We start from the raw sequence: 25,488 nt of genomic DNA, 5'->3' as shown, positions 1-25,488 counted from the left end.
CCCATCCGGCACCGCCCGGCCCCGGCGCGGCGCGGAGGGGGCGGGGCCGCCGGTGGGGCGTGGCGGCGCGGTGACGCGGGCGGAAGCGGCGGGCGCGGGCGGCGCGGCGCGCGGCGGGGCCGGGCGGGAGCGATGGACGAGACGAGCCCGCTGGTCTCGCCGGAGCGGGTGCAGGCCCACGACTACGGGCTGCCGGGGGGAGCCGTGCGCGCCCCGCCGCCCGCCGCACCCCCACCCCCGCCGCCTTCCCCTCCCGGCTCCCCTGGCGGCCGCGACCGCGAGCGGCAGCCGCTGCTGGAGCGCGGGGCGCGGGGCCCGGCGGCGGCGCAGGCCCAGGCGCAGGCCCAGGCGGCGGCGCAGGCCCAGGCCCAGGCGGCGGCTCAGCGGGAGCGTAACGACTTCCCCGAGGACCCGGAGTTCGCCGAGGTGGTGCGGCGGGCCGAGCTGGCCAGCGAGCGCGGCATCTTCCCCGAGCGCATCTCGCAGGGCTCCAGCGGCAGCTACTTCGTCAAGGACCCGCAGGGGGTGAGCCCGCCCCGGGGGTGGCCCGCCGAGGCCTGCGGGCTGAGTGGGACTGGCCGGGAGGAGGGGGCTCTCCGGGGGAGCTGGTGGTGCCGGCCCGGGGGTGACCAGCCTCGGGGGGCTGGTAGGAGCGGCGGGCAGCTGTGCCCTGGCACCGGTGCAGCCTCCTGTGGGGCTGTCGTGCCCGAAGAGGAAGGGTCACCCTCTCCCCCAGGCCGGTGCCTCAGCGTCTCCTGGCCACGGCCAGCATCTCCTGACCGCGGTGACCCTAGGGCTGCGCCTCTGCGAGCCGAGCTGGCTTTCGGCCTGCGAGGCTGGAGTGAGGTGTCTCCTCTGTGCCTGCACGGTTGATACAACCGAGGCAAAGCCCTCGACGTGTAGGTGGTCCCCCATAGGTCTGGTCGGCTGTGTGGCAGCCGTCTCCACGCCCGCTGACTGGGTGCGTGTGCAGCAAAGGGCAGCTTGTCTTGTGACATGCAGCGCCCAGCCCAATTACTTGAGCTGTTGCTGCTTCCCGTGACTCCCTCGCCGCAAGTGTGTGGGGATTCTTCCTGGGAAGCAGGACTGGCCTCGCCAGTCTCTGGTCTGGCCTAGTTTTCCTGCCCCAGGTGGAGCCTGGCTCCTGGGAGCTGTGGCAGGCGGGTCCCAGCTGAGCTGGCGGGCTGTGGGGCAATGCACACTTCCTTCTGCCGCCCTCCTGCTCGCTCCCGTTGCCCAATATGAGATGAGGTGTCACTGGGGTGGGCGGCTGGATGAACTACCTGGAGGTGGCAGGGCAGAGGCTGCCTGCCTGTGGGAGACCCGAGCTCGGCGAGGGCTGGTGGAGGGTGCGTGCGAGGAATGAAAGTCCATTTACTCCCGGCTATGTCACCTGTCAGGTCCCCCGGCCTGCCCTGCTGTCAGCAAATGCGGTGTGCGTCTGTTTTCTGTGGCAGCTGCCCAGGGTCACCAAAACCTCCCTGCTGCCAGCATGGGAGAGAGCGCAGCACGCTTCTGTCATGGGCAGGGACGACGGTATTGGAGGGAAAATCTTTTCTCTCGTGTCTGCTTCCCTCCAGGCTACCGGGGCCCGAGCTGTCCCAGCCAGGATGTTCTTCCCCAGCTCCGGCGGCTGCGGTTACCCCAGCTGCCGGCTGTGCCTCCGGGCCAGCCTGGCTCCCTCTGCCTTGCTGCTGGTGCCTGGCAGACCTGTCTTCCCTGCCAGTGCTGCTGCCGGCACGGGTCTGTCTGGAGAGAAACGCTGTGCTGCTGGGCCTCTGGCCTCAGCTTCTGTGCTGTCCCTGCCCGGCTGGGCCTTGCTCTGCTGGACTGGCTCCATGGAGCACAGGGCTTTGTGCTGCCAGAGCTCCCGATGGGCCTCTTGCAGGCTCATAGCCAAGGATGTGTTGGCAGCCATGTGCCTTCATGTGGGGCTGGTGAGGGGATTGCCCTCCTGCCTGCTCAGGGGAAGTAGCTCCTCCATGTGATCTGGGAATGGCTCAAGTGATCCTGTTCCCTCAAACCCTTCCTCTCCCTCTTTCTGGTGGACGAAACCTTGCTCCTGCCTGCCCTGGGCTGGCTTCTGGCCCCTGGCAGACTGGGATTGCACTGGGGTCCCCCGCTGAGGTGTTGCAACTGGTGTCCCACTTCCACACTGTTGCAGGAGCTCGGCTTGGGGAAGTGCCACCCACTCAGGCCAGGGCTGGCACCAGCCGTGGGGAGCAGGGCTGGTCGCATGTGCTGCTGAGTCACCCCAGCGCAGGGGCTGCCAGCCCGGAGCTGCTGCGCAGCCCCCCCAGGGATGCCTGGCCCATGGGCGGGGGTGGCCTTGCTCCTGCCCCAGCCCCTGTCTCAGCTACGTGGCTTGGCAGTGCTGGCATGGTGGCGGTGTAGCACCTAGCACAAGCGTTCTGTGCCCTCTGCAGCAGCGGGGTCAATGCGTGCGGGGCTGGACTGAGGAGCTGGGAGTGCTTCTGGTACCAGCTGGTGGCCAGTTTGGAACTGCCCGTGCCCTCTTGTCCACAATGTACCCAGAGGGCCACCCCTTCTGCTGTCTCTAGCTGGGCCCCCCAGCACAGAGCCCTGGGCTCCTCAGGGGTCCTCCAGCTGCTCGGGTGTTCTGGTCCCATTTCCCCCGGTCAGTTTGGGATCGGCTCCGTTCAAGGGATTTTGGAGCCAGGGCAGGATCGCTATCCCCCTCCCTCTTCCTTCGCGGACGTAAAGAGCAGCAGTGAGCAGTAGCTCTCGCCAGCCATCCAAAGGTCACTGGGATGTTTACCAGAGGATGGTGTCATCACAGGTGTCTTTTGGGACAAGGAGGGTCATTTCCAGGTGCGGGAGCTGTGTAGGAAGGTTTTCTGGCAGCACCCTGCTCTCATGGGACGGGGCACTGGCTGGGGAAGAGTCCCTCCCAGCCCCCACCTGCCTGCCCACCTCCCGGGAGCTGCGGGGTCTGACTGCTCCCAGAGGCTGGTTATTTCACCAGTGAGGCACTGTTCTGGGCCAGTGCCTGAGTGTCCTCACTGTGGGCTGGCTCGGGGGAGCATCCCAGCTCTGCCAACTGCCCTGAGTCAGCCCTCCTCTCTCCTACTCGCAGAAGATCATTGGCGTCTTCAAGCCCAAGAACGAGGAGCCGTACGGGCAGCTGAACCCCAAGTGGACCAAGTGGTTGCAGAAGTTGTGCTGCCCGTGCTGCTTCGGGAGAGACTGCCTCGTCCTCAACCAGGGTTATCTGTCAGAGGCGGGCGCCAGCCTGGTGGACCAGAAACTGGAACTCAACATTGTTCCTCGCACGAAGGTGAGGGGGCAGCTGCTGCGTTCTCATCCGGGGGATGCTTTCTTGTGCTTCTGCACAGTTCTGCTTGCCGTGTGGCACTGCTGACCTCGGAGATGTTGTGTTGAGAGCTCTAGAACGGGGCTGCTCCTGCTCAAGCCGTGGGGATCCTTGTGCTGGGCAGAGACACGGGAAATGCTGTGCCTTGATTTTATCAGCCAGTCTGTGACAGCTGCTGGGTGCCCCTGCTGATGTCTGTGCTTCTGTCTCCCCAGGTGGTGTATCTGGCCAGCGAGACCTTTAACTACAGTGCCATCGACAGGGTGAAATCCCGAGGAAAGAGGCTGGCCCTGGAGAAGGTGCCGAAAGTCGGCCAGCGCTTCAACCGCATTGGCCTGCCGCCCAAGGTAGGGCTGCCGGCCTGTGTGCCTGCCTGTCGCCTCTTCTCTGAGCCAGCAGTGTGCCCTGGCTGCCAAGAAGGCCAATGGGATCCTGGGGTGTATCAAGAGGAGTGTGACCAGCAGGTCGAGGGAGGTTCTCCTCCCCCTCTAGTCTGCCCTAGTGACGCCCCATCTGGAGTACTGTGTCCAGTTCTGGGCTCCCCACTTCAAGAAAGATGAGGAGCTACTGGAGAGAGTCCAGCGGAGGGCTACGAGGATGGTGAGGGGCCTGGAGTATCTCTGCTATGAGGAAAGGCTGAGGGAGCTGGGCTTGTTCAGCCTGAAGAAGAGAAGGCTGAGAGGGGACCTTATAAATATCTCAAGGGTGGGTGTCAGGAGGATGGGGCCAGACTCTTTTCAGTGGTGCCCAGTGACAGGACAAGGGGCAACGGGCACAAACTGAAGCATAGGAAGTTCCATCTGAACATGAGGAAGAACTTCTTCCCTCTGAGGGTGACAGAGCACTGGAACAGGCTGCCCAGGGAGGTTGTGGAGTCTCCTTCTCTGGAGATATTCCAGATCTGCCTGGACAAGGTCCTGTGCAGCCTGCTGTAGGTGACCCTCTTTCAGCAGGGGGGTTGGGCTAGATGACCCACAGAGGTCCCTTCCAACCCCGAACATTCTGTGATTCAGTCCTCTGCGGCCTCCTGTAACATGCAGCCTGTACTTGCCTCAGGTGGGCTCCTTCCAGCTCTTTGTGGAAGGCTACAAGGATGCTGACTACTGGCTGCGGCGGTTTGAAGCTGAGCCGCTCCCGGAGAACACCAACCGGCAGCTGCTGCTGCAGTTCGAGCGGCTGGTGGTGCTGGACTACATCATCAGGAACACAGGTAGGGCCGGCTGCCTGGTGTGGGACGTTGCCTGCTCCTTTGTGTCCTCCCAGCTGGAGAGAGGGGCGGGGTGCACGGGCTTAGCATCTCTTCCCAGCACCCAAAACTCCTCTCAGCACCACTTGGTTGCTGCCTAGTGGCAGCTGCCTCTGGGTAGAATGCAGCTGCTGTGGCTGCCCGCCACCGTGGCCATGCTCTGGCTGCTGGCCAGATATTCTGGAATATCTGGATCCACCACGGTGCTGGGGTGAAAGTTTGTCAACTGTAAGGATCCAGGGTCATCAAGGGATCCAGCCCCTGGCTGTGCCCCCATATCCCATCTCACGCTGGGCTTCTGAGTTCCTGCCAGGCTGGAAGGGGTCGGGGTAGCACTCCGGGGCTTGCAGGCTCGCCTTTCTCTTGCGAGCTGGGGATATATGGACCTCTCTGTTCTCCAGGGCTGGTTGTGTGGGGGTTGACGTGGCTTCCCAGGCCTGCAGCAAGCTCTAGGGCTCTGCGGTAGAGTTTGGGCCTAAAACTGGTCTGTCTCGCTTCTGGGTCGGAGGAGGAGCAGTCTTCTGCCTGGGGTGGTGCAGGCAGGCACTGACGCAGCTGGTTTTGTCTCCCTGCAGATCGGGGCAATGACAACTGGCTCATCAAGTACGACTGTCCCCTGGACAGCGCGGGCGTGCGGGTGAGCGGCTCGTCCCGGGGAGAAGGGGCTCTGTGGGGCGCTCTGCTCCTGCAGGCTGTCTGCCTGGCAGGTGGGCTGGGGCTTTTCCAGCCGGCTTGGGTTTCTGAGTGTGCGGAGGCCTGAGCTTATCTCCTGGGCCTTCTGTGGCCCTCTGCGTCGGTGGTTTGTGGCCTAGGGGTACTTTGTGAGGATGCAGCTGGGCTCTGGGGGGAAACTGGGCTCTGGGGGGAAACTGGTGTTGCTGGACCTGTGCATGCTTGAGGTGAGGCCTGGGGGGGGGGGGGGGGCAGAGCACGGAGCAGCTTTGTCCCCCTCCCATCCAAAGCACACAGTGTTTCCCTGCAAGCAGGGGGCCACACTGTGGGTGAGAGGCTGCTGTGCCTCTGTAGTAGCTGGGGGAAGGATCCTAGGAGTGGGGCTGCAGGGACTGGGAGAGGGACTGTTCCTGCTGGGGGGGGCCTCCTTGTAACATGCTCCGCTTCCTTCCAGGACAGCGACTGGGTGGTGGTGAAGGAGCCCATCATCAAGCTGGCTGCTATAGACAATGGTTTGGCCTTTCCCTTGAAACACCCGGACTCCTGGAGAGCATGTGAGTCCCTCAGGCTGTGCCAGGGCACCCTGGTAAGCCATGCAACTCCACTCTTGGGCATCCTCCGCAGGGGCTGGAGAGGAGAGGGCTAAGGCTGTCCCTCTGCAGACCTTCTAGGTTCATGGGCAGCTCCACCTCAGCAGAGGCTGCAGGAAGATCAGGTGCTGGACCCAGTGTCCCAGACACAGGTGGTCTGGCACCCAGGGGCATGTGGCACCATCCTGTGCCTTCCCCAGCTCTAATCTCTCCTGCTTCCTCCCACAGATCCATTCTACTGGGCATGGCTGCCCCAGGCCAAAATCCCCTTTTCACAGGAGATCAAGGACCTGATTCTTCCCAAGATCTCGGACCCCAACTTCGTCAAGGACCTGGAGGAAGATCTGTATGAGCTCTTTAAGGTAGAGCTGGGGGAGTGGGTGAGGATGGCTTGGGAGGAAGAAAAGCCGGGGTGGTGTTTGGGAGGTCCCTGTCAAGGCTGCAGGGCACAGAAAGGTGTCCAAGCTCCTGATGGTGTTTCTGGGCTGAGGCATAGCAGGGTTGTCCCTCTTCCAGTACCTGGAGGTTCAGTCTGGGGAGAAGCAGAAAACCGGTGGGATGGGGGAGAGGGGCTTGCTTGGAGAACAGATGTCTCTTGCATGGCTTGGGGCAGTGGGTGGATCCCACTGTATTCTCTGCTATGTCTCTTGCAGAAAGACCCTGGCTTTGACAGGGGACAGTTTCACAAGCAGATTGCTGTCATGAGAGGCCAGGTAAGCTGCGTGTAGGCACGGAGCCTCGTCCTGCCCATGTGGCAGGAAGGGTGCTGCGGTGAACGCTCTGTTGCTCCGACGGAGCAGCTCAGGCATTGCTGTCTTGTGCTGTACAGATCCTGAACCTGACTCAGGCACTGAAAGATGGGAAGAGCCCCCTGCACCTGGTTCAGATGCCACCTGTGATTGTGGAAACGGCGCGTTCCCACCAGCGCACTGCCAGCGAGTCCTACACGCAGAGCTTCCAGAGCCGGAAGCCTTTCTTCTCATGGTGGTAGCTGTGGGAGCCGCAGGCAGGGCTCAGCTGCCTCGGACTAGCACTGCGAGAGTTGCTGGGCCACCACCGGCTCCTGCGGCCAGGACTTGACCTTCTGGGTGGAGCGGGCAGGTGCGGCTGGAGGAACCTGCAGCTGAACTCTAGGAACCAGGCAGGTCGGGCACTGTCCCCCCCCAGCTCCGTCGCAGCTCGGTGCCCTGCCTGGGGCAGAGCCCAGGGGGAGGCGTGGGAGTCCCCCAGGAGCCGTGGCGTGGCTGGGACCCTGCCCCTGCCTGCGTGTGGTTCTGAGCACACCTGCTTGGGGCTGGGATGAGCAGGCTGCCCGGGCCAGGACCCGTCCAGCCCTTTACACCAGCCACTGGCCCTTTGCCCTGCTGGGCTGGGAAGGCCTGTAGCGGGTTATACCCCCTCCCTTTCCCCGGGGGTGTACTGGACTCCTCCAGTGTCCCTCCTCTGCCCCAACCCCGTGCACGCTGCTTTCCTCAGGGGGAGTTCCTGCTGCCCGCTGGCGCAGCGGGGACCGAAATGAACGGCTGTTCTCTGGCTGGGGGCTCGAGGAGGGAACATGCGAGGGACAACTCACGGGGCTGGGTTGGGTGCCGTTAGATGCTAAGGGGAAAGAGGTGCTGGCTTGTCCTTGGGAAAAGCAGGCACTTTGGGAGGGGCTGTAGCTTAGTGCCCCCTCCCCCAGGTGGAGAGGCCAAGGGTGGGTGGAAGCACCCTCTCCCCCCTCTGCTGCCCCGGTCCATCCCTCCTGCCAGGTCTCCATGGCTGCTCTTGCTTGGCTTTTGCCCCTGCTCCCAGCAAGCTCCCTGGCTGCTGTGCAGCCAGCGTGGTGCCAGCCTTGTCTGTGCGCAGGGCCCCCCGCAGGGGTGGGGTCTGCTGGGGAAGGGCTGGAGGGGCTCTTCTGCTGCATGGGTGGGAGATGTGATGGGAGCGGGGGGGGGCCAGCATGGGCTCCTGGCTGCCCCGGTGCTGACAATCTCTCAGGCCTGCTGTGGGTGGGTGGGTGAGGCAGCGAGCCCCTCTCCCTGGAAGCTGCTGAGCTTGCGGCGTACAAAGTGGTACCAGGGCCGCTGCCTGCATCTGCTTGCCTTGAGCTGCGGCTTCTCCTGCGGCTGGGGGAAGCTGGCGCTGGGTCTTGCTGTCCTGTTAGCCCATCTTCGGGGGGGGAATGAAGGCGGGTTGGGGCTCTGCTGCTTGAGCCTGGGGGGACAGAGCTGCTCCCTTGTCTCCTGCACAGGAGGGTGGGCAGCAGCGAGACCCCCGGCTCCCCGGCCAGGCTCGGCTGCATCTCCGACTGCCCCAAAATGTATTGTTCTAATGCACTGTAGAAATGTATGTAATGTATTTAAACCGTGCAACCCTCTGACTAACAGAGCCACCGTTCAGCCGGCTGCCTCCGTCTCTCCGCAGCACCTGAGGGCGGGTCGGAGCTGTTCCCGGTGCAGGGGCCTGGAGCAAGGCCCCGCTGCCCTGGGGGAAGGCCGGGGGGGGGCGGGCAGGGCGTAATCCACCGATTACCGACCGCTGCCCCCCGCCCGTGTTCCGCAGCCCTGCTCCTCCGCGGCCCGGCCTGCTGCCGGCACCCCGTGGGCGCCCTCCGGCTCCTGCTCCGCCGTCCTGCGGGGAAGAAGCGGCTGTGAGCGTCCCGGCCGCTCGTACCCCGTGTCCCCGGTTCCTCCCCCCCGGCCCCCACCTACCGCAGGCGGCCGGAGCGCCGCAGCGCTGCCATCCCGCCGCCGGGCCCGGCCGGCCGGAGCCGCCGCAGGGCCCGCGTCATGCGCCGCCGGCCCGCGTACCGCCAGACGAGGCGGGCGCGCTCCTCGGGCCGCTCGGCCCCGCCGCTCCGGAACAGGCCCCGCAGCTCCGGCAACCCCACGCCCTGGAAGATGTTGGCCGAGGCCCGCTTGCGGCAGCGGGCTGCGGGCGCGGCCCGGCCCGGAGGGTGGCTCGCCACCGAGGCCGGCGTGCCCATGGCCCCGGCCGGCAGCCGGCGCGGGCAACCCGGTGAGGAGGGGCAGGCGGCTGGGGCCGGCGCGGGCAGGACCGGCCCCGCCCCGCGGTCCCGCCACCGCCTCCCGCTGCCGGGGCCAATGGGGGGCGGGGGGCGGGGCGCGTCGCACCGCCTCTCGGAGGGGGGACACGTGGCGCAAGTGACGTCATGGGGGGTGGGGGCGAGGCGGGCGCGGCACCGCCCCCGGCGCGCGTCACCCCGAGGGGGAATCCCGGCTGACGTCGAGGGGAGCCCCGGCGCAGCGCCCCCTGCCGGCCGCCGCGCCGCGTTCCGCCGCGCGCTCTCCCGCCGCCGCGGGCACCGGCACCGGGCGCCCCGCCGCCCCCCCGCGGCGCGGCCAGTCCCAGCGGGAGGAGCGCGGCGGGCCCCGCCTGGCGGCGGCGGCGGCGGCGGCAGCGGGGGGGGGGGGCGGGGAGGAGCGGGGAGAGGCCCCGCGCGGGGGGCGGGGGGGAGGGCGGCTGGCCGCCGAGCAGATGTTTGGCAGCGGCCCGCGGAGGAAGTGGCTGCCGAGGCCCCGGTCCCGCCCGCGCCGCGCCGCAGCAGGCAGGACCCCGTCATGGCCCCCGCGGCTCCCCCGGCAGCGCCGCCGCCCCCGGGGCCGCCGTCCCGCGGGTCGCTCAGCCTCCACCGCGCCTTCCTGCGCAGCCCGCTGGGCCTGCTGCGCCTGGGGCAGCTGGCGCTGGGCGCTGCCTTCTGGGTGACGGTGGCGGCTCACAAGTACGAGGGAGCGGCCCACTTCGCCCTCTTCGCCGCCGTCCTGGTCTGGCTCCTCACCCTGGCGCTCTTCGGGCTGAGCCTGCTGGGCCGCTGGGCGCTGGTGCCCTGGCTGGGCTCCCGCTGGCTCCTCGCCAACATGGCGCACGACCTGGCGCTGGGCACGGGGCTCTACGCCGCCGCCGCCGGCATCATGGCGCACAAGGCCGAGCAGAAGAGCTACTGCAACCTGCCGGGCTACAGCCAGCACTGCCTCTACGGTGCCTACCTGGGCGCCGCCGTCTGCGGGGGCATCGCCGCCTGCCTCTACCTCTGCTCCGGCCTCTACTGCCTGTCGCGGCGCTGCCGGGACCACCGCGACATCGTCTGAGACCCCCGCAGCGCCCCTTCTCCTCGCCCACGGACGGAGCGCGGACCCCGCTCCTTTGGGACCAAGGGACCCTGCTGCCCCATCCTCTCCCAGCTGGCCACGCTTCCTCTGGAGACTCCTGCGCAGACGGACAGACGGACGAGGCCTTCCCCAAGCACCGGGACAGCGCGGACGCCTGGCCACCGTGCAGGCCCCTCTCCCACCCCTGGACAGAAAGACGGACAGATGCAGGCTCTCTGCAAGTGGAAGGACCCCTAAGAGGGACCCCCAATTCCTGGGAGCCCCCCAGGGCCCCTGCCCCGCTCCCCTGCCCCTGGCGTTGCGGACGCTGCGTGCTCAGGTGGGTGCCGACCTGTCCCCGGGCGGAGGGGTCCGGCCCGGGGGAGCTGAGCAGGGGGCAGAGGTACGGAGTGAGGTTGGGTGGGCAAAACCCCCCCAACCCACCGGCAGCCCCCTCCTGCCGTCCCCAACCACGCGGTGCCTCGTGGTTCCCTGACAGAGGCTCCCGTCTCCCCCAGCCCGGGGCCCCTCGTCCCATCTGGCTGTCTCACATCCGTCCGTCCGTCCGTCGTCCTGCCAGACCCCATGGGGCTCAGCCCCTCCCTGCCCCCATGCTCCAGGGGTGCAGAGACGCCCTGCTCCCGCACAGCCTGGCCCGGCATCGCCCCAGCCCCCCGACACGCTGTCCGGCTTCGGGGGGCGACCCCATGCGGGGCAGCGAGGCTTCCATTGCTGCGGGGCCAGGGGAAGGGCGAGCGGAGCCGCAGCCTGGCCCCGTGACCCGGGGCTGGGGGCGAATCCCTCCGTCACCCTGGCCCGGGACGGAGCCGAATGCCCCTGGGGCTGGAGGGAGAGGGGCACCGGGTCCTGCTCTCCCCCTGCCCCCCTGCAGCGAGGTTCGTGGCTCTGAACCACCCCCAGCCACCGAGCCTGCCCCGGGGAGTAACGGGCAGCCGGAGACTGGGAATTTTCGGAGGAGCGCCGCGCTGGGGCCGCCCTGCCACGAGCCCTCCTGGCCCTGCCTGCAGACAGGTCCTCTCCGTCGCTCCCGGTGCAAGGGAGGGTCTGCCCCAGCCCCTGCGCAGGCGCGGATCGGCGGGACGGGTGTCCCCAGCAGCTGGCCATGGCTCTGGCTGTTGCCTGGGGTTCCCTGGTGCCTTTTTGGGGGTGGAGAGCAGCAGCCGCCATCCCTGGGGGGTTGGAGGCATCTGGAGTGGGTGCTGGGTCACCGCTTCCATCGTGAGGTGCTGACCCATCCGATCCCCCCTCATGCACAGGGTCCCTGCCAGCCCCCAGGCCACCTACCCCTTCCCCGGGCAGGACGTGCTGTCCCTGCCCTGTGTCAGGGCTGGTCCCCGACACTGCCTGCCCTCCCTGCTCCCTGCGGCCCCCGGCCCAGGCTGCCGGAGGAGCCCAGCGGGGCTTCTGCCGCCACAAGTGCCTTTCCCCGGCTTCCCACAGCCCGGCCTGTCGTGCTAGCTCGCTCCCCCTCCAGCCCCCTCTCCGGTGACCATGGATTCACCTTCCAAACAACGCAACGTTGGCGCTCACTGAGTGTCTGGTGCTTCGTGCTGGCGCTGGGACCAGCTGGGGACAGGGTCAGGGCTGAGATGACACCCAGCTCTATAGCCCTGCTGGAGCCTCTGGCTGTGGTCACAGCGTCCAGGTGCGCTCTGGGGTCACAGACAGGCTCCCCGGTGCTGAGCCACCACTCCTGGTAGAGGCTTAAACCCCTGCCTTGGGGACAGGGGCTGTCCCCGGCCCCGTCACCCCCTCCAGAGGCAGGGCACAGCCTGGTGCTCATCTGGGTGCTGGGCGCCGGCACCCCCCGGGGCTTGGCACTGCGGAGGGGGGCCATGTCCCTAGTGCTGGGTGACTGCAGGGATGTGATGAGGACAGAACGGAGCTGCATTCCGATGGGCTTTGTCACTCCCGGGCTGAAAGGGCTCTCTGTCCTGTGCCGGGGCACTGCTGGGCCCCCGGAGAGCTGGGGGCAGGCTGGGGGCAGCCAGCGGCTCCGGGGCTGGCTCCGGCCCGGATGTCGAAGGAAAAGGGTTGAAAGTTCTTTGAGATTCCGCATTCAGCTGCTGTGTGGGGCTGTGTAACTGATGGAGGAGCACCCGACCTCGGTGGAGTGGAAACTCTGGGGAAGAACAGCGTGGAAAGCCCCGAGATAAGAAAAGCTGTAAATTTCTGCTTTGCTGCTGACTTAGACACAGGTACATGAATTTGAAACAAAGCCAAGAACGTATCCTATAGTTGCCTTAGGCTTATTATAATACCAAAAATCACACCCCTAGGAGGAGGCTTTACATGTAAATAGCAGACCACCGTAGCCTAATGAGCTGGGCACACGCTGACAAGGTTTCATACAAGTGACCGATCGCCTGCTTTCGCGTAATTTCTTCTTTGTCACTGCTTTGTATAACAGTGTCCCCCCGAGAGGCATCCTGGGTGCTGTCGGGCGCCTGCCGCCCCGCTCTGGGGACTAACAATAAAGGCAAATCTCTCGATTCGCTGTGTTGGTTGGCATCCCGCGCACCGGGCGAAGCATCCCGCTCGAGGGACGACGGCCCCGTGCCACAGGGATCGGCCTTGGGGCTCTGCCCGCAGCCGGGCTGTCACCGGGACACCCAGCCCTCTGCCCGCCCGATGCGCACCCGGCAGCAGCGCTGAGCCCCATGCTGTCCTCGCCGCCCGAGAAACGGCATAGATTCTGCAGAGTATTATGGGATGGCATCCCCCCTTTTGGCGTCGGGCGCAGCCCCGGGGCCCCCAGAGGAGCCTGGGAGCCAGCAGCCCTGCCCTGCTGCCAGCCTCTGGGGGGACAGCGCCGGTGTCCGAGGCGGTGGGAGCAGGACCCCGGGCTGCCGTGCGGGGCTGGGCAGCTGCGGCGGCGCGGAGGGGCAGCGACCAGCTGCCAGCCACGCTCACGGCTGGGGGAACTGCTCTGGGGTCTCTGCCCGGGGAGAGGTGCCCCAGCAACGGAGCCCTCGGGGGCAAGCCCGCAGGGGGCTGGAGGCAGGCTGCGCTCAGACCCAGACCCAGATCCGGACCCGGACCCGGACCGGGACGGCGCCGGGACCCGCGTCAGCCCCGGGTCGCACCCCAGCCCCGCGCCCAGCCCGCTCGCAGGCCGCAGCGCGCACCCACGGGCCCGCCTGGCCGCCGATGCCCCCGCGGGCAGGGCTGCGGCGGCGCCACCGCCGCTTCCGGGGCTGAGGCCTCTTCCGCCCCTTTCCCCGCGCAGGGGCGGGGCTTCTGCCCGCGCTTCCTAGCCCGGCTCTTCCGATTGGCTGCGTACCGGCGGCGCGGGTGAGGTCACGGCGCACCCGGAGGCGGGCTCGGCGGCGGCGGGCCCGGTGCGGTCCGTTCCGGTCATGCAGGCGGTGGAGCGGGACGGCGCGGCGGGTGGCCCCGAAGGGGCGGCGGGGGCCGGTGAGGCCCCGCCGGAGCCTCCGCCCCCCAAGGCCGCCGCCGCCGCTTTCGACCTGCTGGAGCTGGTGCGGAGCTACCGGCGGCTGGAGCTGTACCTGGAGCCGCTGCGGGACGCTGCCGAGGGCGTCCGCGCCCTCCTCCGGTAGGTGCGGGCGGGCCCGGGCCCGGAGCCGGGGCCGTCCCCGGGGCCTCGCCCGCCTCACCCTCCGTCCCCTCCGCAGGTGGCAGCGGCCCGTCTGCTCCCTCCTGGTCTGCTTCGGCCTCAACTTCCTCCTGCTCACCCTCGGCCGAGGTGCGTGCGGCGGGGCCGGGGCCGGGGCCGCGGCCGGTGCCCTCCCCGTGCCCTCCCCCCGCTGCTGACGCTCCCCCGCCTCTTCCAGCCGCCTGGTACTCGGTGCTGGCCCTCTCGGTCGCCGTGCCGGCCCTGCTGGGCTACCTGCAGGAGACGTGCCGGGCCCGGCCCGCGGAGCCCGAGCTGGTGCGACGGAGGTACCACAGTGTGCGGCGGGAGGACCCGCGCCGGGTGCAGCTCTCGCGGCAGGAGGCCGTCACCCAGGTCAAGAGCTTGTGAGTCTCCGGAGCCCTCCCGGTGACCGGCTGCCGGGGCCCCCGACGCCGGGAAGGCTCCTCCGTGGCTGCCGAGGGCCTGGGCTCGCCCCGGCATGGCCGCTGCGGAGCTGGAGAGCCGGGGCGTGAGTTTGCGGGGTTTTTCTTCTGACTTCGAGGTCTCGTTCGCAGCCTGATCCAGCTGGAGGGGTTCCTGAGCGGGATGTGCTGCAGCTGCGAGGCGGTCTACCGCGTGCTGTACTGGGAGAACCCCGCTGTCTCTTCGCAGTGAGTGGTACCGGAGCAGGCGTCCTGCGGTGGGCTCAGCGGGCCTGTGGAGCAGCGCCCGGCGTTTTCGGGGCTCAGAGGGAGCGGGCAGAGGAGCAGGCGAAGGGATGGGCCTTGTGGCGTGAGCTGCGCTGTCTTGATCGCTGTGTCCTGCTGCTCCTTCCCAGGTTTTATGGGGTGCTGCTGGGCTCCGTCTGTGTCCTTTACCTGCTGCCCCTCTGCTGGGTCCTGGCCATCCTCAACAGCACCCTCTTCCTGGGCAACACCCAGTTCTACCAAGGTGAGAGCCCTGTGTGGGATGGGTTGGGCAAAGGCCCTGTGAAGCCGGGGATCCTGGCCTGGTCCTCTCCCAGAGCCCTTGTGTGAGCCCAGTGTGCTTTGTTAGGCTCTGCCGTGGGGCCTGGACCCCCCAGAGGGCAATGATGTCAGCAGCCCAGGTTGGGTGGTGGGGCTCAGGTGTGAGAGGCGAGGCTCTCGCCGGGGGTGCGTCCTGGCCTGGGTCCTTTTTCCTGCTCTCTGTGCTGTGGCAAACTGGGGCCTGGCACCACAGCCTGTGTGTGAGTGTCACAGCCCCACTTGGTCCCTGACCCTGCTCGGCAGGACTCGAAGTACTCCTGGTGCCTGTGGCAATGCGTGACGCAGCTTGGAAACCTGCCGTCAGAGGGGAGGAGGGGAGCCGGAGGCGCGCTCTGTCCTGTGGTGTGTGCTGGAGGAGAGTTGGAGGAGATCTGTGTGACCGAGCTGTGACTAAGGCCCCTGCTGTTCCCTGGCCTGAGCTGGGGCAGGTGGTGGGGGGTTCCTTGCTGCCCTAACTGTGGTGTGTGAGCAGAGGAGGGCTCGGGGTACCCGACAGGTGAAGGCTGTATGTGCCAATGTCCCACCTCGAGCCCTGGAGATCAGCTCTTGCAGGTGGTTTTTGTGTGGCAGGGTGGGGGGAAGTGCCACCCCGCTCTAGCCACATTCCCCTCTTACCAGTGGTAATGGAGCTCAAGGCCTCCATCGAGCAACGTGTGGGCACCAAGCCCCTCGAGCGTGCTCCAGAGCCTGCCGAACCCCTGCCAGCTGCTGCCCCCCTGGATCGGACCCCCACACCCACCAGCACAGAGGTGAGACAGGGGTAGGGCTGGTGGCAGTGGTGGGGTGGGAGCTGCAGGGTCTGACTGTGCCCGTGCCCCTCTGCCCACAAGCTCTCTCCAGCTGCCAGCTTTGATGGAAGCCTGTGTGCCCTGCCTGGGAGCCCCTCCTGAGTTATGGGGGGGTTGCCCTCCTTGCTGGGGGCTTGACTCGGTCCTCCTGCTGTGTGTAAGGATGTGACCTGGGGAGGCAGGGGCTCACCCTGCTTTCTGGGACCCGCACCTTCTCGTGGGGCTGCCGGGTGGCTGGTCCTTTGTCCTGGAACCTGCCATGGAAGTGTGGGCCCACCTTTGGACAGAAGCAGGGGTACAGCAGGACTAGCTGTGTGAATCTCTTGCAGGACCTTACCCCTGGCAGCGTAGAGGAGGCAGAGGAGGCAGAGCCCGATGAAGAGTTTAAAGATGCTATTGAGGTTTGGGGCTGGCGGGGGCGGGCTGTGCCTGCAGGGCAGCTGAGGTGGGGAGGGGTGAGGGCCTTGGTGGGCAAGCTGAGTGCTCAGGGAGGGTGGGTGTGGGGCCAGGTGCCTCTGACTTCGTCTGTACTGCCTCCCCTCTCTGTCCCATGCTGCGGGAGAAGGAGAACCAGCTGCTGGTCATGGTGAGTACTGGCATGACTAGGTGTGCAAGAGGGGCATCTCCTCCCAGCTAGAGCTGGCAGCCTTTGCTGGGTTTGCTGGTGCTTTGTGGCGATGCCACGTGGAGCACGCTGCTCGTTGGATGCCCCTCTGTGGGGTGGGCTGCCCTGAAGCCCCCGAGCGTCCCCCCAGCCACCCGTCCCTGCTCAGCTGGCTCTGCTCTCCGCAGGAGGATGACGAGAGCTCTCAGTGCTCAGCAGATTTTGACCTCAACCTCCCAGACAACGGTTTTATGAGCAAAAATGAGGTGATCCGCAGCAAGGTGTCACGCCTGACTGAGCGCCTGCGCAAGCGCTACCCCAGCAACAACTTCGGTAAGGCTGGGAGTGGATGCTGCCTGGGGGAGCTCAGCAGAGCCGGGTCTGTGCTGCTCCCAGTGGTGGCCACTGAACTGGGAGTGGACGGTGGTGTGGTGCCTGCTAAGGCTGTGCTGACACCTCCAGTGACCTCCCTCCTCCGTGGGGAGGATGTTCCCAGCTGTCCTGGGAAGGGCAGGGATGAGAGGGTGCACAGTGTGGTCTCCAAGCCTTTGCAACAGGTGTGGGTGTTCCTGTGCCTCTCGCAATCCCAGGCGGCAAAGCCCTGCCTTACCTCTGCTCTCTTTCTTCCAGGGAGCTGCACGGGCTGCGCAGCCACCTTCTCTGTGCTCAAGAAGAGGGTGAGTCTTCAGCTTCTGCCCCAGCTTGCTGCCTGCACCTGGGGCAGAGGTGTTTGTGCGTGTCTGGCTCACCCTGGCTTTCTCCAGCAGCTTGGGCTGCTGGCCTCGGTCACAGCCCAGCAGCAGATGACCTCAGCTAAGTGCTGGGTGTTGTCGGATGCCTAATGGCGCCAAGGATCCTTTGTGCTGTGGAACCTTTGTCTCTTTGCTCCTTTGGAAGCTGCCTTGGGCCAAACCTGTGTGTGCTGGTGTAGAAGGCACCTGCTCTGTGCCCTGGTTTAGCCCATTTCGTGTGGCCTGAGAGCTTTCCGGTGAAGCAGAGCATGGGTCTGCTTGTGGGAACTAGAGGTGCAGAGGCCACCCCTGTCATCTTCTCTGAGTCCCTGCCCATGATGTATGTCTGGGACTCTCCGGAGCTTGCGTCCCTCCGGAGTTACAGCGCAGGAAGTGACACGGTGTCCGTAAACCTCCGGGAGTCTGCGCTCCCAGTGAGCTAGAACATACTTGAATGTGGATCCAGCGTTGGCAGACAGCCTGTCTGTTATTGCTGTGGGGGCTCAAGGCTCATACGCACTCCCCCTTGGCAGGGAATGCTGTTAGCAGTGCTCTGGCACTGGAGTTTGCCGGGGAGGGCTGGGAGTGGGCCCATAATAGTGTCTCACCTCCATCTCTCTCCACAGCGGAGCTGCAGCAACTGTGGGAACAGCTTCTGCTCCAGGTGTTGCTCCTTCAAAGTCCCCAAGGCTGTGATGGGAGCCACGGGTGAGTAGAAAGTGGGGGAGGACAGAGCTGCCGCTCCCACCTGCGCTGTCTGCTGTGGGGACGTGCCCCGGTGGGGAGGTTAGGCAGGACCTGCCCAGCACAGCCTGGCTCAGAACAGAGCAGTGAGGGGTTTGCAGCTCTTGGAGCATCTCTGTGGCTGCGGTCCCTAGCCTGTGGTGGGCGATAAGGCTGATCTCTGACATCTGCTTTGCTTTCCAGCCCCGGAGGCTCAGAGGGAGACGGTGTTCGTGTGTGCCCTGTGCAACCAGGTGCTCATCAAGTGACTGAAGCGGGCCCAGCCAGTGCCTGGGTCCTGCACGGCCTGACACCTGGGGCAGTGGGAGCCCTGCCCTGGCTCACCTGGGTCCCAGCGTGGTGTCACCCTGCCAGAGGACACTTGTGCTCACTGCTCCTCCTGCCAGTGCCAGGCTGGGAGCAGGCCAGCCCTCCTTGCCCTGCAGCATCTGCTGTGCCAGCTGGGTCCCTGTGGTGGAGCGCTGCCCATGGCCGTGCCCCCATCTCTGCCGCTGCCCCAGGCAGCTGCTCCGAGCCCTGGGTGCTCCCTGGGCTGTGCCCTGCGATGTACTCGGGCCCCTGTGGCCTGGCGCAGTGGTGGAGGAGCCATCCTTCCCGCTTGTGGTCCTACCTCCACCTCCTGCCTGGGGCAGAGCAGCCTCAGGGCTCTGTCCCTACCTTTCCCAGCGCTGTGCTAGGTGACTGTATTTTTGGGATCAAGTCAGAGCTCTGCTTGCCTCCCTAGGAGATGTGGTCTTTGGTCCTGGCTCAGCTGAGACCCTGCTGGGCATTCCTGTGCTCCTTAGCCTCACTGCCTGCAGGTTTAATCTTCCCCCCACCCCCATTTGGCTGTAGCACAGAGGAGGCAAGAGGGTAACTTTGGGCTGGGCTGTGTGGCCAGGTCTCCAGCTGCAGCCTGAGAAGAGGCACGAGTTGGTGCTGCTCTCTGCACTTTGTGACTGCTGCTTTCTACTACAGATTAATATATAAGTGTATATAGAGAACGACCAATAAATCTCTTGCCCTCGGCTGGCTCTTGTCTTGCCCCAGTGAGAGCTGCCCCAGGTCACCCCAGCGTCTTCATAGCCTTGGCCCTGCCCTGCAGCAGGTGGTCACGCAGAAATGCGGTGTCTCTGCCACCAGCTCCCCTTGCTTACTGGGGTTTCCACCTTCTGTGGTGCGGTGGCCTTGTTTGCCCCTACTCAGGGTGGCGTGGAGCTGCCCCTCCCTGGCTGTGCCAGGCCCGGATCCTTCTGGGCTGGAGCCAGGGAGAAGCTCAGCACTGGCAGGAGCTGCTGGGCTTCCTCTCTGCCTCCTGGGGCTGCTCCTTGCCCTGCCCTGCCCAGGCGGTGGTCCCGGCAGCTGCCTGCACACACAAGGGTGACCTTTCCCTGGGTGAACAGCAAAGCTCCCAGCTATCCCAGGAATGTGACCCTGGCCACCACGCAGCTGGGAATGGCCATGGCCTGGGTCCCTGCCAGCCAGCTGCAGCTCCCACCCAGGGAGGGGGGGCAGTGCTCTCAGGCTGGCATTGCCCAGTGCCCACCAGGCCATGGCACCCACTAGCCTGGGAAGACACCAGGGACCTGGATCTCTGCTGATTGTACACCCACCAGTGTGGGAGCTCGTGTGGGGCAGCTCTGGGGGTAGCTTGAGCCCTACTCTCAGCCATGGGCTTGTAAACCCTTCCTCAAGCTGTGCAGTGTGGAAATTTGGGGAGAAGCTGGGCTTGGCAATGATGATGAGGGTGTCTGAGTTGTGCTGTGTGTGCTCCAAGGCCCGGGTGTGGGGGGTGGGCTGGCACGCAGAGGGCTTGGCGGTTACTGGGGGCAGTGGAGCAGCTGTAACATTGGGGAGGGGGCTGTGTAGCACCCCAAGAGCTGTGGGGTCGTGCCTGGGGATGAGGGTGTGTCTGGAGTGGGGCAAGTACTGGTCTGTGAGGGGCTGGGGGGGGTTGAGCTGTAGAAGTCAGACGGTCGGCGATGGGAGGTGGAGAGCAGTTACTTGTCTTGCTAGAGAAAACCCTTGGAGCGCTGAGCGGGATGGCCGTGTGTGTCTAAGTGCTCCCTTGAAAGATGCTAATGACACAAAATACAGAGGGCTACAGATAAACTTGGGCCGTGGGAGATGGTGTTCTGCTTGCGCACTGGAAATTTTGCAGTAAAATGACCTAACTGACAATGTTTATTCCTATGGCAGCATGCTCAGCAGCCTCCAGCTGAACCTGCCTTCTAGCAACATTTGATTTCTCTCCCCCCCCAGTTTTTTTCCATACGGGTGTGAGGCCGTGGCCATGCCCGAGGGGGGCAGAGGGAGCGGGGGTCACCTCGGTGCAGGGCAGGTGCCTGGCGGCCCCACCAGCCGGGAGGAGGGGGGGGGCGAGCATTCTGCAGCCTCAATTCCCCCCTTGTCCCAGGAGGTTCCCCTGCGGCGGGGCCAGCTCCGGTGAGAAGCCGCAGCGTCGGGCAGCCAGGCGCTGGGTAAATATCGCAGCGGCCGCCGTCGGGCCTCCATCACCCGGCGGGACGGACGGACCCAAGAACGCGCCGGGTAAACAGGGCTGGAGTGGGACTGGGGCAGGCGGACGGCACCCCTCGCCTGCTGGGACTGGGGGGCTGCTCCGGGGCTGGGGGAGCTGAGCCGACGGGCAGCACCCTGCTGCCCAGGGGTCCCGGCTGGTACAGGTGGGCGTCCCCGGGGACCCTCCTGGGAGGCGGCTGGAGGCTGTGAGGTGGGAGGTCTGGCAGCCGGGCTGGGAGCTGCAGCCAGGGCTTTCGGGTGCTGCGGAGGTGGAGTGCCCAGCAGTGGAGGGAGGGATCCTGGCCCAGGATCCGCACCCTGCTGTGCTCAGTGCCGGGCTGCCCACATGCGTTGCCACCTCCCCGCCTGTGGATCTGTCCCCGGGGGTCACGGAGGGAGAAACCTCTCTGGCAACCACCCTCAGACCCAGCTCTGGGGCTCCAGCAGCTGTGATGCCCCTGTCTCCCCATCCTCCTCATCTCGCCACCCTCCCAGGCTGCCTGGGGTGGCACAGAGGTGGCAGGGATGCCTGAGTCTCCAGTGCTGCCTGTGACCATTGGGAACCTCGTCCCTTGGCTTGGCTGGGCTGCCCAGCCTTGGGCTCTGGGCACTATGCCTGCCCGGAGCAGGGCTGGAGCCAGAGCCCAGGGTGACCTTGCACCCCTAGGCTGCCCTGCTCAGTGGGCAGGACCAGGACCCCTCTCCCATCCTTCCCGGGCTCTCTGAGGGAGACCCAAGGGGCGGTTGCCCATGAACCACAGGGAGCTGGACACAGGCTTCTCCAAGGCAGAATAATTTACTGTGGTGTGGCTGGGCAAGGGGTGCCCGGGCTGGGTCTTGGCAGGGTGTGGGTGGGGGATACAGCAAGGCTGGTCTAGGGGGCTTGGAGATGGAGCCCTGCCTTGAACATCTGGGATGGAAAGGGTGGAGGACCCCAGGCTCTGGGCACTTGGTCTTGGTCGGGACAGTCTGTGGGGCAGGAGCCTTGGATGAGGTGGGACTCTGCATGGGTGGGATGATCCAGGGCTGGGGCGCAAGCTTGAGGCAGGGGTGTAGGATGATCTAGGGGGGCTGAGGGCCTGGGACATGTCATCAGGGAGCTGGGCAGGGGCCACAGGGGTGCAGGGTAAGGGTCTCGGGTGCAGCCAAGAGGTCCCAAGAGGGTCAAGCAGAGATCCTAAGTGCAGGCAAGGGTCCTTGGGGTGCTGGGCAGGGGGCTTGGGGGTAGCCAAGGGTCTGTGGTGCATCGCAGGGCTTGTAAACATGCAGAGCAAGTGTCCTGGGTGCAGCCCAAGCTCCTGGGTGTTGGTCCTGGGAGCAGGACAGGAGTCCCAGGGGTGCAGAGCAGGGCTCTCAGGAGGGGGCAGGGTTCCTGGCTGTGGATCAAGGCTCCCACGAGTGCAGCTAGGAGTGCAGAGCAGGGTCCTGGGGCACAGCCGAGGGGCTGAGCAGAGCCAGGGTCCTGGGGTGCAGCCAGTGCTACCAGGGGTGCAGCATCAGGCCAGTGCAGGAGGAGTTCTGGGACAGGGCAGGGCGGGCAGAGCCCTAGTGCTGCCCGGCCCCATAGAGCAGGGGGTGGTAGAGGGGGCAGGGGTAGGAGAACATGAACTTGACAGCGAACTTCATCTCCTTGTTGTGCTTCTGCCAGGGGTAGATGGCGAGGAGGAGCAGGCGGCCGCCCACCTTGCGGCCCATCACCAAGAAGCTGCCACTGAGGCTGTCGAGCTGGGGGCAGGGGCAGGAGCCCGCATTCTTCATGTGCAGCACCATCTTCTTGGTGTCCTTGCGCTTCAGTGGGCCCAGCTTCAGCACCTTCTTCTTCTTCTGGGCGGCCACCAGCCGCCGCTCCCCATTCTCCTCCGTCATCTCCTTGATGCGCATCTTCACCACTGTGTGGGGCAGGGTTAAGGGGGGGGTACTGCTGTGGGGCACTGCTGCAGGGGTCAGGGCTAGGCACTTGTGTGGGACAGGGTGCAGCCTGTCCCTGGGGTGGGACCTTTAAGGGTCTCTGGGGAAGTTACTGGGTGGGGAGGGGAAGGGGCTGCTGGGGGGGTGGCGAGTGTTCAGTAGAGGTCTCCAGTGACCCTCCCGAATGTCCCGTTCTGCCTGTACCCCCACCAATGTCTTCTGCTCTGGTGCACCCATCCCATGCACACAGGGTCCAAGGGAAGGGCTCGGGGGGTTCTCCCATGGGGCTGTCCCTGGAAAACCGTGCCCTCCAGCCAACCCCTGCCTGGGCTGTCGGAGCTGGGGAGGGCAGCCCCTTGTCCAGGGGGGTGCCTGGAAGGGGACCCCAGTACTCACCGAAGTCGCTGGAGCACATCTGCTCCATCATGCCGTCCGCCTTGTGCTCCATCTCGCACTGGGTGCAGATCTTGGACACTGCAGTGACAGACCAGCCACTGTCACAGCTCCCTGTTGCTGACGCCTGTCACCCAGGCCAGCTCTGCAGGGACATGCTGGGAGAGCCCCGGCAGCCCCTCTGCTCCCTGGGCAGCTGTGCTGGGGTGATGCCAGGGGCACAGCGCACCTCGCTGGCCAGCATCCCAGCACCCCCCTAGGAAGGAGGGGGTGTGGGGATGACCCCTCGTCCAGCTGCTGATGCTTTGGGGCACAGCAGAAGTAGCAGCAAGGGTGTCACAGCCCTGGTCCTGACGCTGGGCTGCCTTTGGGTGTTGTCCCCTCCACTGCCCAGGGGACAGCCACCCCGTGCCAGCTGCACGGGGCTGGTACCTACAGGTGCAGGATGCCTGATGCTCTTTGCTGCTGGGATGGGACCCAGAGGGAGGAGAGGGACACAGCTCTGCCGCGGGTCCCCCAGCACCTCCCACCTCGTCCCATGTTCACCCCCAGTGCTGCTCCGCTCTCCCCTGCCCTGGGGCAGCTCTGTGCAGGCAGCTGGGTGCCTGGCTCCCCAAACAGCAAGGGGTGCCCAGCCAAAGCAGCCAATGCTGCTGGTACTGCACCCACAAGCGCCCTGCCACAGACAGAGGGTCCTTGGCCAGCCCCGGCGCGCCAGACCCTGCTTTGGGGGGTGTGGAGACCGAGGTCCGGGGGCTCCATGGGGGACCCTGTATGTGGGGAGACGCTGCTGGCAGGTGCCCTGCGCGCGTCCCCGTCCCATTGCAGCGCCCATCCCCGCTTACCTGGTGGTGGGGTGACCTTGCCGTTCCCGAACTGCACGGCGATGCAGAGCTCGTGGTCGGCGGGGAACTTGCCACAGCGCAGCATCTCGGGCCAGGGGAAGCCGTAGGACTCCATGACCGGGGCGCAGGAGTCGCGCACCACCTCGCAGAGCGAGCGGCAGGGGTAGACGGGTCGGTCGAGGCAGACGGGGGCGAAGAGGGAGCAGAGGAAGAGCTGGGTGTCGGCGTGGCACTGCTTGGCGAGCAGGGGCACCCAGCTGCCGGCCTGCTGCTTGGCCTCGGCCATCGTCTCGTGCTCCAGCAGGTTGGGCAGCCTCATCCGCTTGTAGCCCACGTCGCGACAGAGCCGCATGTCGGGCGGGATGTCGAGGCACTGCGGCTCCCGCCCGTAGAACCGCCCGCGGGGCAGGCTCTCGGGCTGCCAGCCGTAGTAGTCGTAGTGCTGCCCGCCGCCCGGGGACCCGGCCAGCGCCAGCGCCAGCGCCAGCAGCGCCGTGCCCCGGCCCCCCGGGGGGCCGCCCGCCCCCGCCATCGCCGCCCGCCCGCCGAGCCCGCCGAGCCGGGCCCCGCCGCGCCGCCCGCTCCCGCCGCCCTTTCTAAGCAGCCCCGGGGGGGCCTCGACGGCAGCCAATCTGCTCCGGCCGCCGGGCCCCCCCCTTCCCACCCCCCCGGCCCCGCGCAGCCCGGCCCCCGGCCGCCCCGCCGACCCGGCCCTCCCGCCCCGGCAGCACCGCACGCCCCGAGCCCTCCCGGGGAGCCCCCGCACGCAGAGCCCCCCCACAGACCCTCCCGGCTCCGCGTGCCCCCGGGGAGATGCCCTCTGGAAGGGCTGGCTCACCTGCCCCGGGGGGATGTGCCGTGGGTGCAAGGTGCCCCCGTTCTCCACCAGCCCCTCTGCCCCCACCCCACCTGGCACCCCACAGGTAAGCCCTGGGGTGGGGCAACAGACCCTGGTTCCAACCCTGAGCCCCCCCCCTGCCCCCGGTCACCTGTGCCGCACGGGGTATGGCTTTGGGCATGCTTGGGGTGCAGGGGACAGAGGACCAGGACACCCCAGAAGCTTCAAGCGGCAGCCCTGGGGGCAGCTGGGGTACCCACGTGCTAAGTGCCACGTGTGGCGTCCATGCCAAGGTGATGCCATGGGCATGGGGTCCTCATTCCTCATGGGTGGCCCCGGCAGCACACGCCTTGGGCAGCCCGTGCTGCTGGGCGCTGGTGTAGCTGGGGTTACACCTCCCAGCAACGGGCTTACACCAGGCTCTGCCGGTGGCACGGGCAGAGCTGGAGCCCAAGCGAGGTGAGGGTCCTGCCAGGGCCACATTCCCTCATCCCCCTGGAGATGGGCTGGGCCGGGGGGTGCAAGGCTCAAGACCCCATTAGAAACCCATTTGTCTGCACGGGTTATCTGGGGCACCCCCTCCCCTTCCCGCAATCGATGCCCCTGCCTGGCTGACGGGCCCTGGGCCGCCTCCAGCCCCTGCCTGGCGGATAAGGCGGCTCTGCTAATGGGCGGCCGAGCAAACAGCCCGCTGCAGGCAGCGATAGCAGCCGCCCTTTGCCCCGGGCTGGGGGCAGGGACCGTCCCCCCAGCCCTGGTGGGATCCATCCATTCTGGGGGTGTCCTGGGAACCTCACCCATGTACCCTGCGCTTGCCTGCAGCCTGCCTGTCCTCCCTATGCCCGCCATGCTGGGCGCAGCACCCATCACCGCATCACCCGGGGATGCTCGCTGCCGGCCCAAGGGTGGGCTGAATTCATCCCACCCTGGCCAAGCCCCGGAGATGACACCATTAATGTGTAACTGCCAGGGAGCACGATAAGATAGAGCGGCCCTTTATCAGGGCTGCCCGGTAGCAGGAGGGAGGGTGCCGGAGGCATCAGGCTGTCGCAGGAGGAGTGAGATTGCCTGGAGATAAACGCTGATAGAAAATAGCTAATCCGTGATGGATGGGCTGGGCCAGGGCAGCAGGGGAGCTCGGCTGATTGCCATGTGAGCTGGGCCGGGGCCGGCGATGCGTGGGAGCCAGGGCAGGGGGGTGGATGCAGAGGGGAGCCTGCGAGTGCAGGTTGGGGCTGTCGGTGTGCGGGGTGCCGAGCACACCTTGTGTGGTGTCCCCTGGCTGTCCCTGCAGAACTGCCAGCACTGGTACCGGCCTGCTCTTGGCCACAGACCGGTTCCTGGCTCTCAGCTTGCCCTGTCCCGCAGCCTGATCCAGCCCCCAGCACCCACACTCCCTCCCAGGAAGGTGCTGGGGATGCTGAGCACCCTGCACTGCTGGCACCCCACCAGATGAAGGCAAGGGGGCTGGCAGGGCTGAGGGGGGGGGGGGGGGCTACCTACCAGCTGGCCTGGTCCCCCCCATCTGTCACGACGCCTTCATTAGAGCCACTGAGTCACCTCTTGGCAGCGCGGC

At 66.4% G+C, this 25,488-nt stretch overlaps 5 protein-coding genes across 7 annotated transcripts; 3 read left to right on the top strand and 2 right to left on the bottom strand.

The window, feature by feature from the left end:
* Positions 1–100: 100 nt before the first annotated feature.
* Positions 101–8,201, top strand: PI4K2A (phosphatidylinositol 4-kinase type 2 alpha). The gene is made up of 9 exons (XM_075423556.1): positions 101–525; positions 3,098–3,298; positions 3,550–3,681; positions 4,391–4,544; positions 5,156–5,217; positions 5,707–5,806; positions 6,071–6,204; positions 6,496–6,555; positions 6,672–8,201. The coding sequence occupies exons 1-9, from the start codon at positions 133–135 to the stop codon at positions 6,831–6,833; spliced, it is 1,398 nt and encodes a 465-aa protein (XP_075279671.1). The 5' UTR covers positions 101–132; the 3' UTR covers positions 6,834–8,201.
* Positions 8,202–8,224: 23 nt separating this feature from the next.
* Positions 8,225–8,822, bottom strand: AVPI1 (arginine vasopressin induced 1). Its single transcript, XM_075423559.1, has 2 exons — positions 8,536–8,822; positions 8,225–8,455 (listed from the first exon to the last, which is right to left on the bottom strand). The coding sequence occupies exons 1-2, from the start codon at positions 8,808–8,810 to the stop codon at positions 8,353–8,355; spliced, it is 378 nt and encodes a 125-aa protein (XP_075279674.1). The 5' UTR covers positions 8,811–8,822; the 3' UTR covers positions 8,225–8,352.
* A 500-nt stretch (positions 8,823–9,322) lies between these two features.
* MARVELD1 (MARVEL domain containing 1) lies at positions 9,323–12,446 on the top strand. The gene is given in 2 exon segments (XM_075424222.1): positions 9,323–9,362; positions 9,365–12,446. Coding segments are annotated over 2 exon segments (609 nt in total). The 3' UTR covers positions 9,934–12,446.
* An 832-nt stretch (positions 12,447–13,278) lies between these two features.
* Positions 13,279–17,856, top strand: ZFYVE27 (zinc finger FYVE-type containing 27). 3 transcript variants are annotated; one of them, XM_075423550.1, is made up of 12 exons: positions 13,279–13,513; positions 13,593–13,663; positions 13,752–13,938; positions 14,110–14,205; positions 14,373–14,485; positions 15,181–15,311; positions 15,680–15,751; positions 15,916–15,936; positions 16,143–16,287; positions 16,585–16,631; positions 17,312–17,393; positions 17,613–17,856. In XM_075423550.1, exons 1-12 carry the CDS (start codon positions 13,314–13,316, stop codon positions 17,675–17,677), a joined length of 1,230 nt encoding a protein of 409 aa, XP_075279665.1. In that variant the 5' UTR covers positions 13,279–13,313; the 3' UTR covers positions 17,678–17,856. The 3 variants fall into 3 exon arrangements, with proteins under 3 accessions (XP_075279665.1, XP_075279664.1, XP_075279666.1); XM_075423549.1 differs by having other exon boundaries at positions 15,907–15,936; XM_075423551.1 differs by lacking the exon at positions 15,916–15,936.
* A 2,912-nt stretch (positions 17,857–20,768) lies between these two features.
* On the bottom strand, positions 20,769–23,606 carry SFRP5 (secreted frizzled related protein 5). The gene is made up of 3 exons (XM_075424220.1): positions 23,075–23,606; positions 22,233–22,310; positions 20,769–21,817 (listed from the first exon to the last, which is right to left on the bottom strand). Exons 1-3 carry the CDS (start codon positions 23,604–23,606, stop codon positions 21,474–21,476), a joined length of 954 nt encoding a protein of 317 aa, XP_075280335.1. The 3' UTR covers positions 20,769–21,473.
* Positions 23,607–25,488: the final 1,882 nt, after the last annotated feature.

Source organism: Opisthocomus hoazin, chromosome 6 (genome assembly GCF_030867145.1).
Source record: "Opisthocomus hoazin isolate bOpiHoa1 chromosome 6, bOpiHoa1.hap1, whole genome shotgun sequence".
NCBI lineage: Eukaryota > Metazoa > Chordata > Aves > Opisthocomiformes > Opisthocomidae > Opisthocomus > Opisthocomus hoazin.
The sequence above is the reverse complement of the archived record's forward strand: the minus strand, read 5'-3'. Positions and strand labels throughout refer to the sequence as shown.

Excerpts from the sequence above, each read along its gene's own strand:
- PI4K2A (XM_075423556.1), top strand. The coding sequence starts at position 133 with ATGGACGAGACGAGCCCGCTGGTCTCGCCGGAGCGGGTGCAGGCCCAC. Across the intron at positions 526-3,097 it reads TCGTCAAGGACCCGCAGGGG|AAGATCATTGGCGTCTTCAA; the intron begins GTGAGCCCGCCC and ends TCCTACTCGCAG. Across the intron at positions 3,299-3,549 it reads ACATTGTTCCTCGCACGAAG|GTGGTGTATCTGGCCAGCGA; the intron begins GTGAGGGGGCAG and ends CTGTCTCCCCAG.
- AVPI1 (XM_075423559.1), bottom strand. The coding sequence starts at position 8,810 with ATGGGCACGCCGGCCTCGGTGGCGAGCCACCCTCCGGGCCGGGCCGCG. Across the intron at positions 8,456-8,535 it reads CGGCGCTCCGGCCGCCTGCG|GACGGCGGAGCAGGAGCCGG; the intron begins GTAGGTGGGGGC and ends TCTTCCCCGCAG.
- ZFYVE27 (XM_075423549.1), top strand. The coding sequence starts at position 13,314 with ATGCAGGCGGTGGAGCGGGACGGCGCGGCGGGTGGCCCCGAAGGGGCG. Across the intron at positions 14,206-14,372 it reads AACCCCGCTGTCTCTTCGCA|GTTTTATGGGGTGCTGCTGG; the intron begins GTGAGTGGTACC and ends GCTCCTTCCCAG. Across the intron at positions 14,486-15,180 it reads CAACACCCAGTTCTACCAAG|TGGTAATGGAGCTCAAGGCC; the intron begins GTGAGAGCCCTG and ends CCCTCTTACCAG.
- SFRP5 (XM_075424220.1), bottom strand. The coding sequence starts at position 23,606 with ATGGCGGGGGCGGGCGGCCCCCCGGGGGGCCGGGGCACGGCGCTGCTG. Across the intron at positions 22,311-23,074 it reads CAAGGTCACCCCACCACCAG|TGTCCAAGATCTGCACCCAG; the intron begins GTAAGCGGGGAT and ends CTGTCACTGCAG. Across the intron at positions 21,818-22,232 it reads GATGTGCTCCAGCGACTTCG|TGGTGAAGATGCGCATCAAG; the intron begins GTGAGTACTGGG and ends TGCCCCACACAG.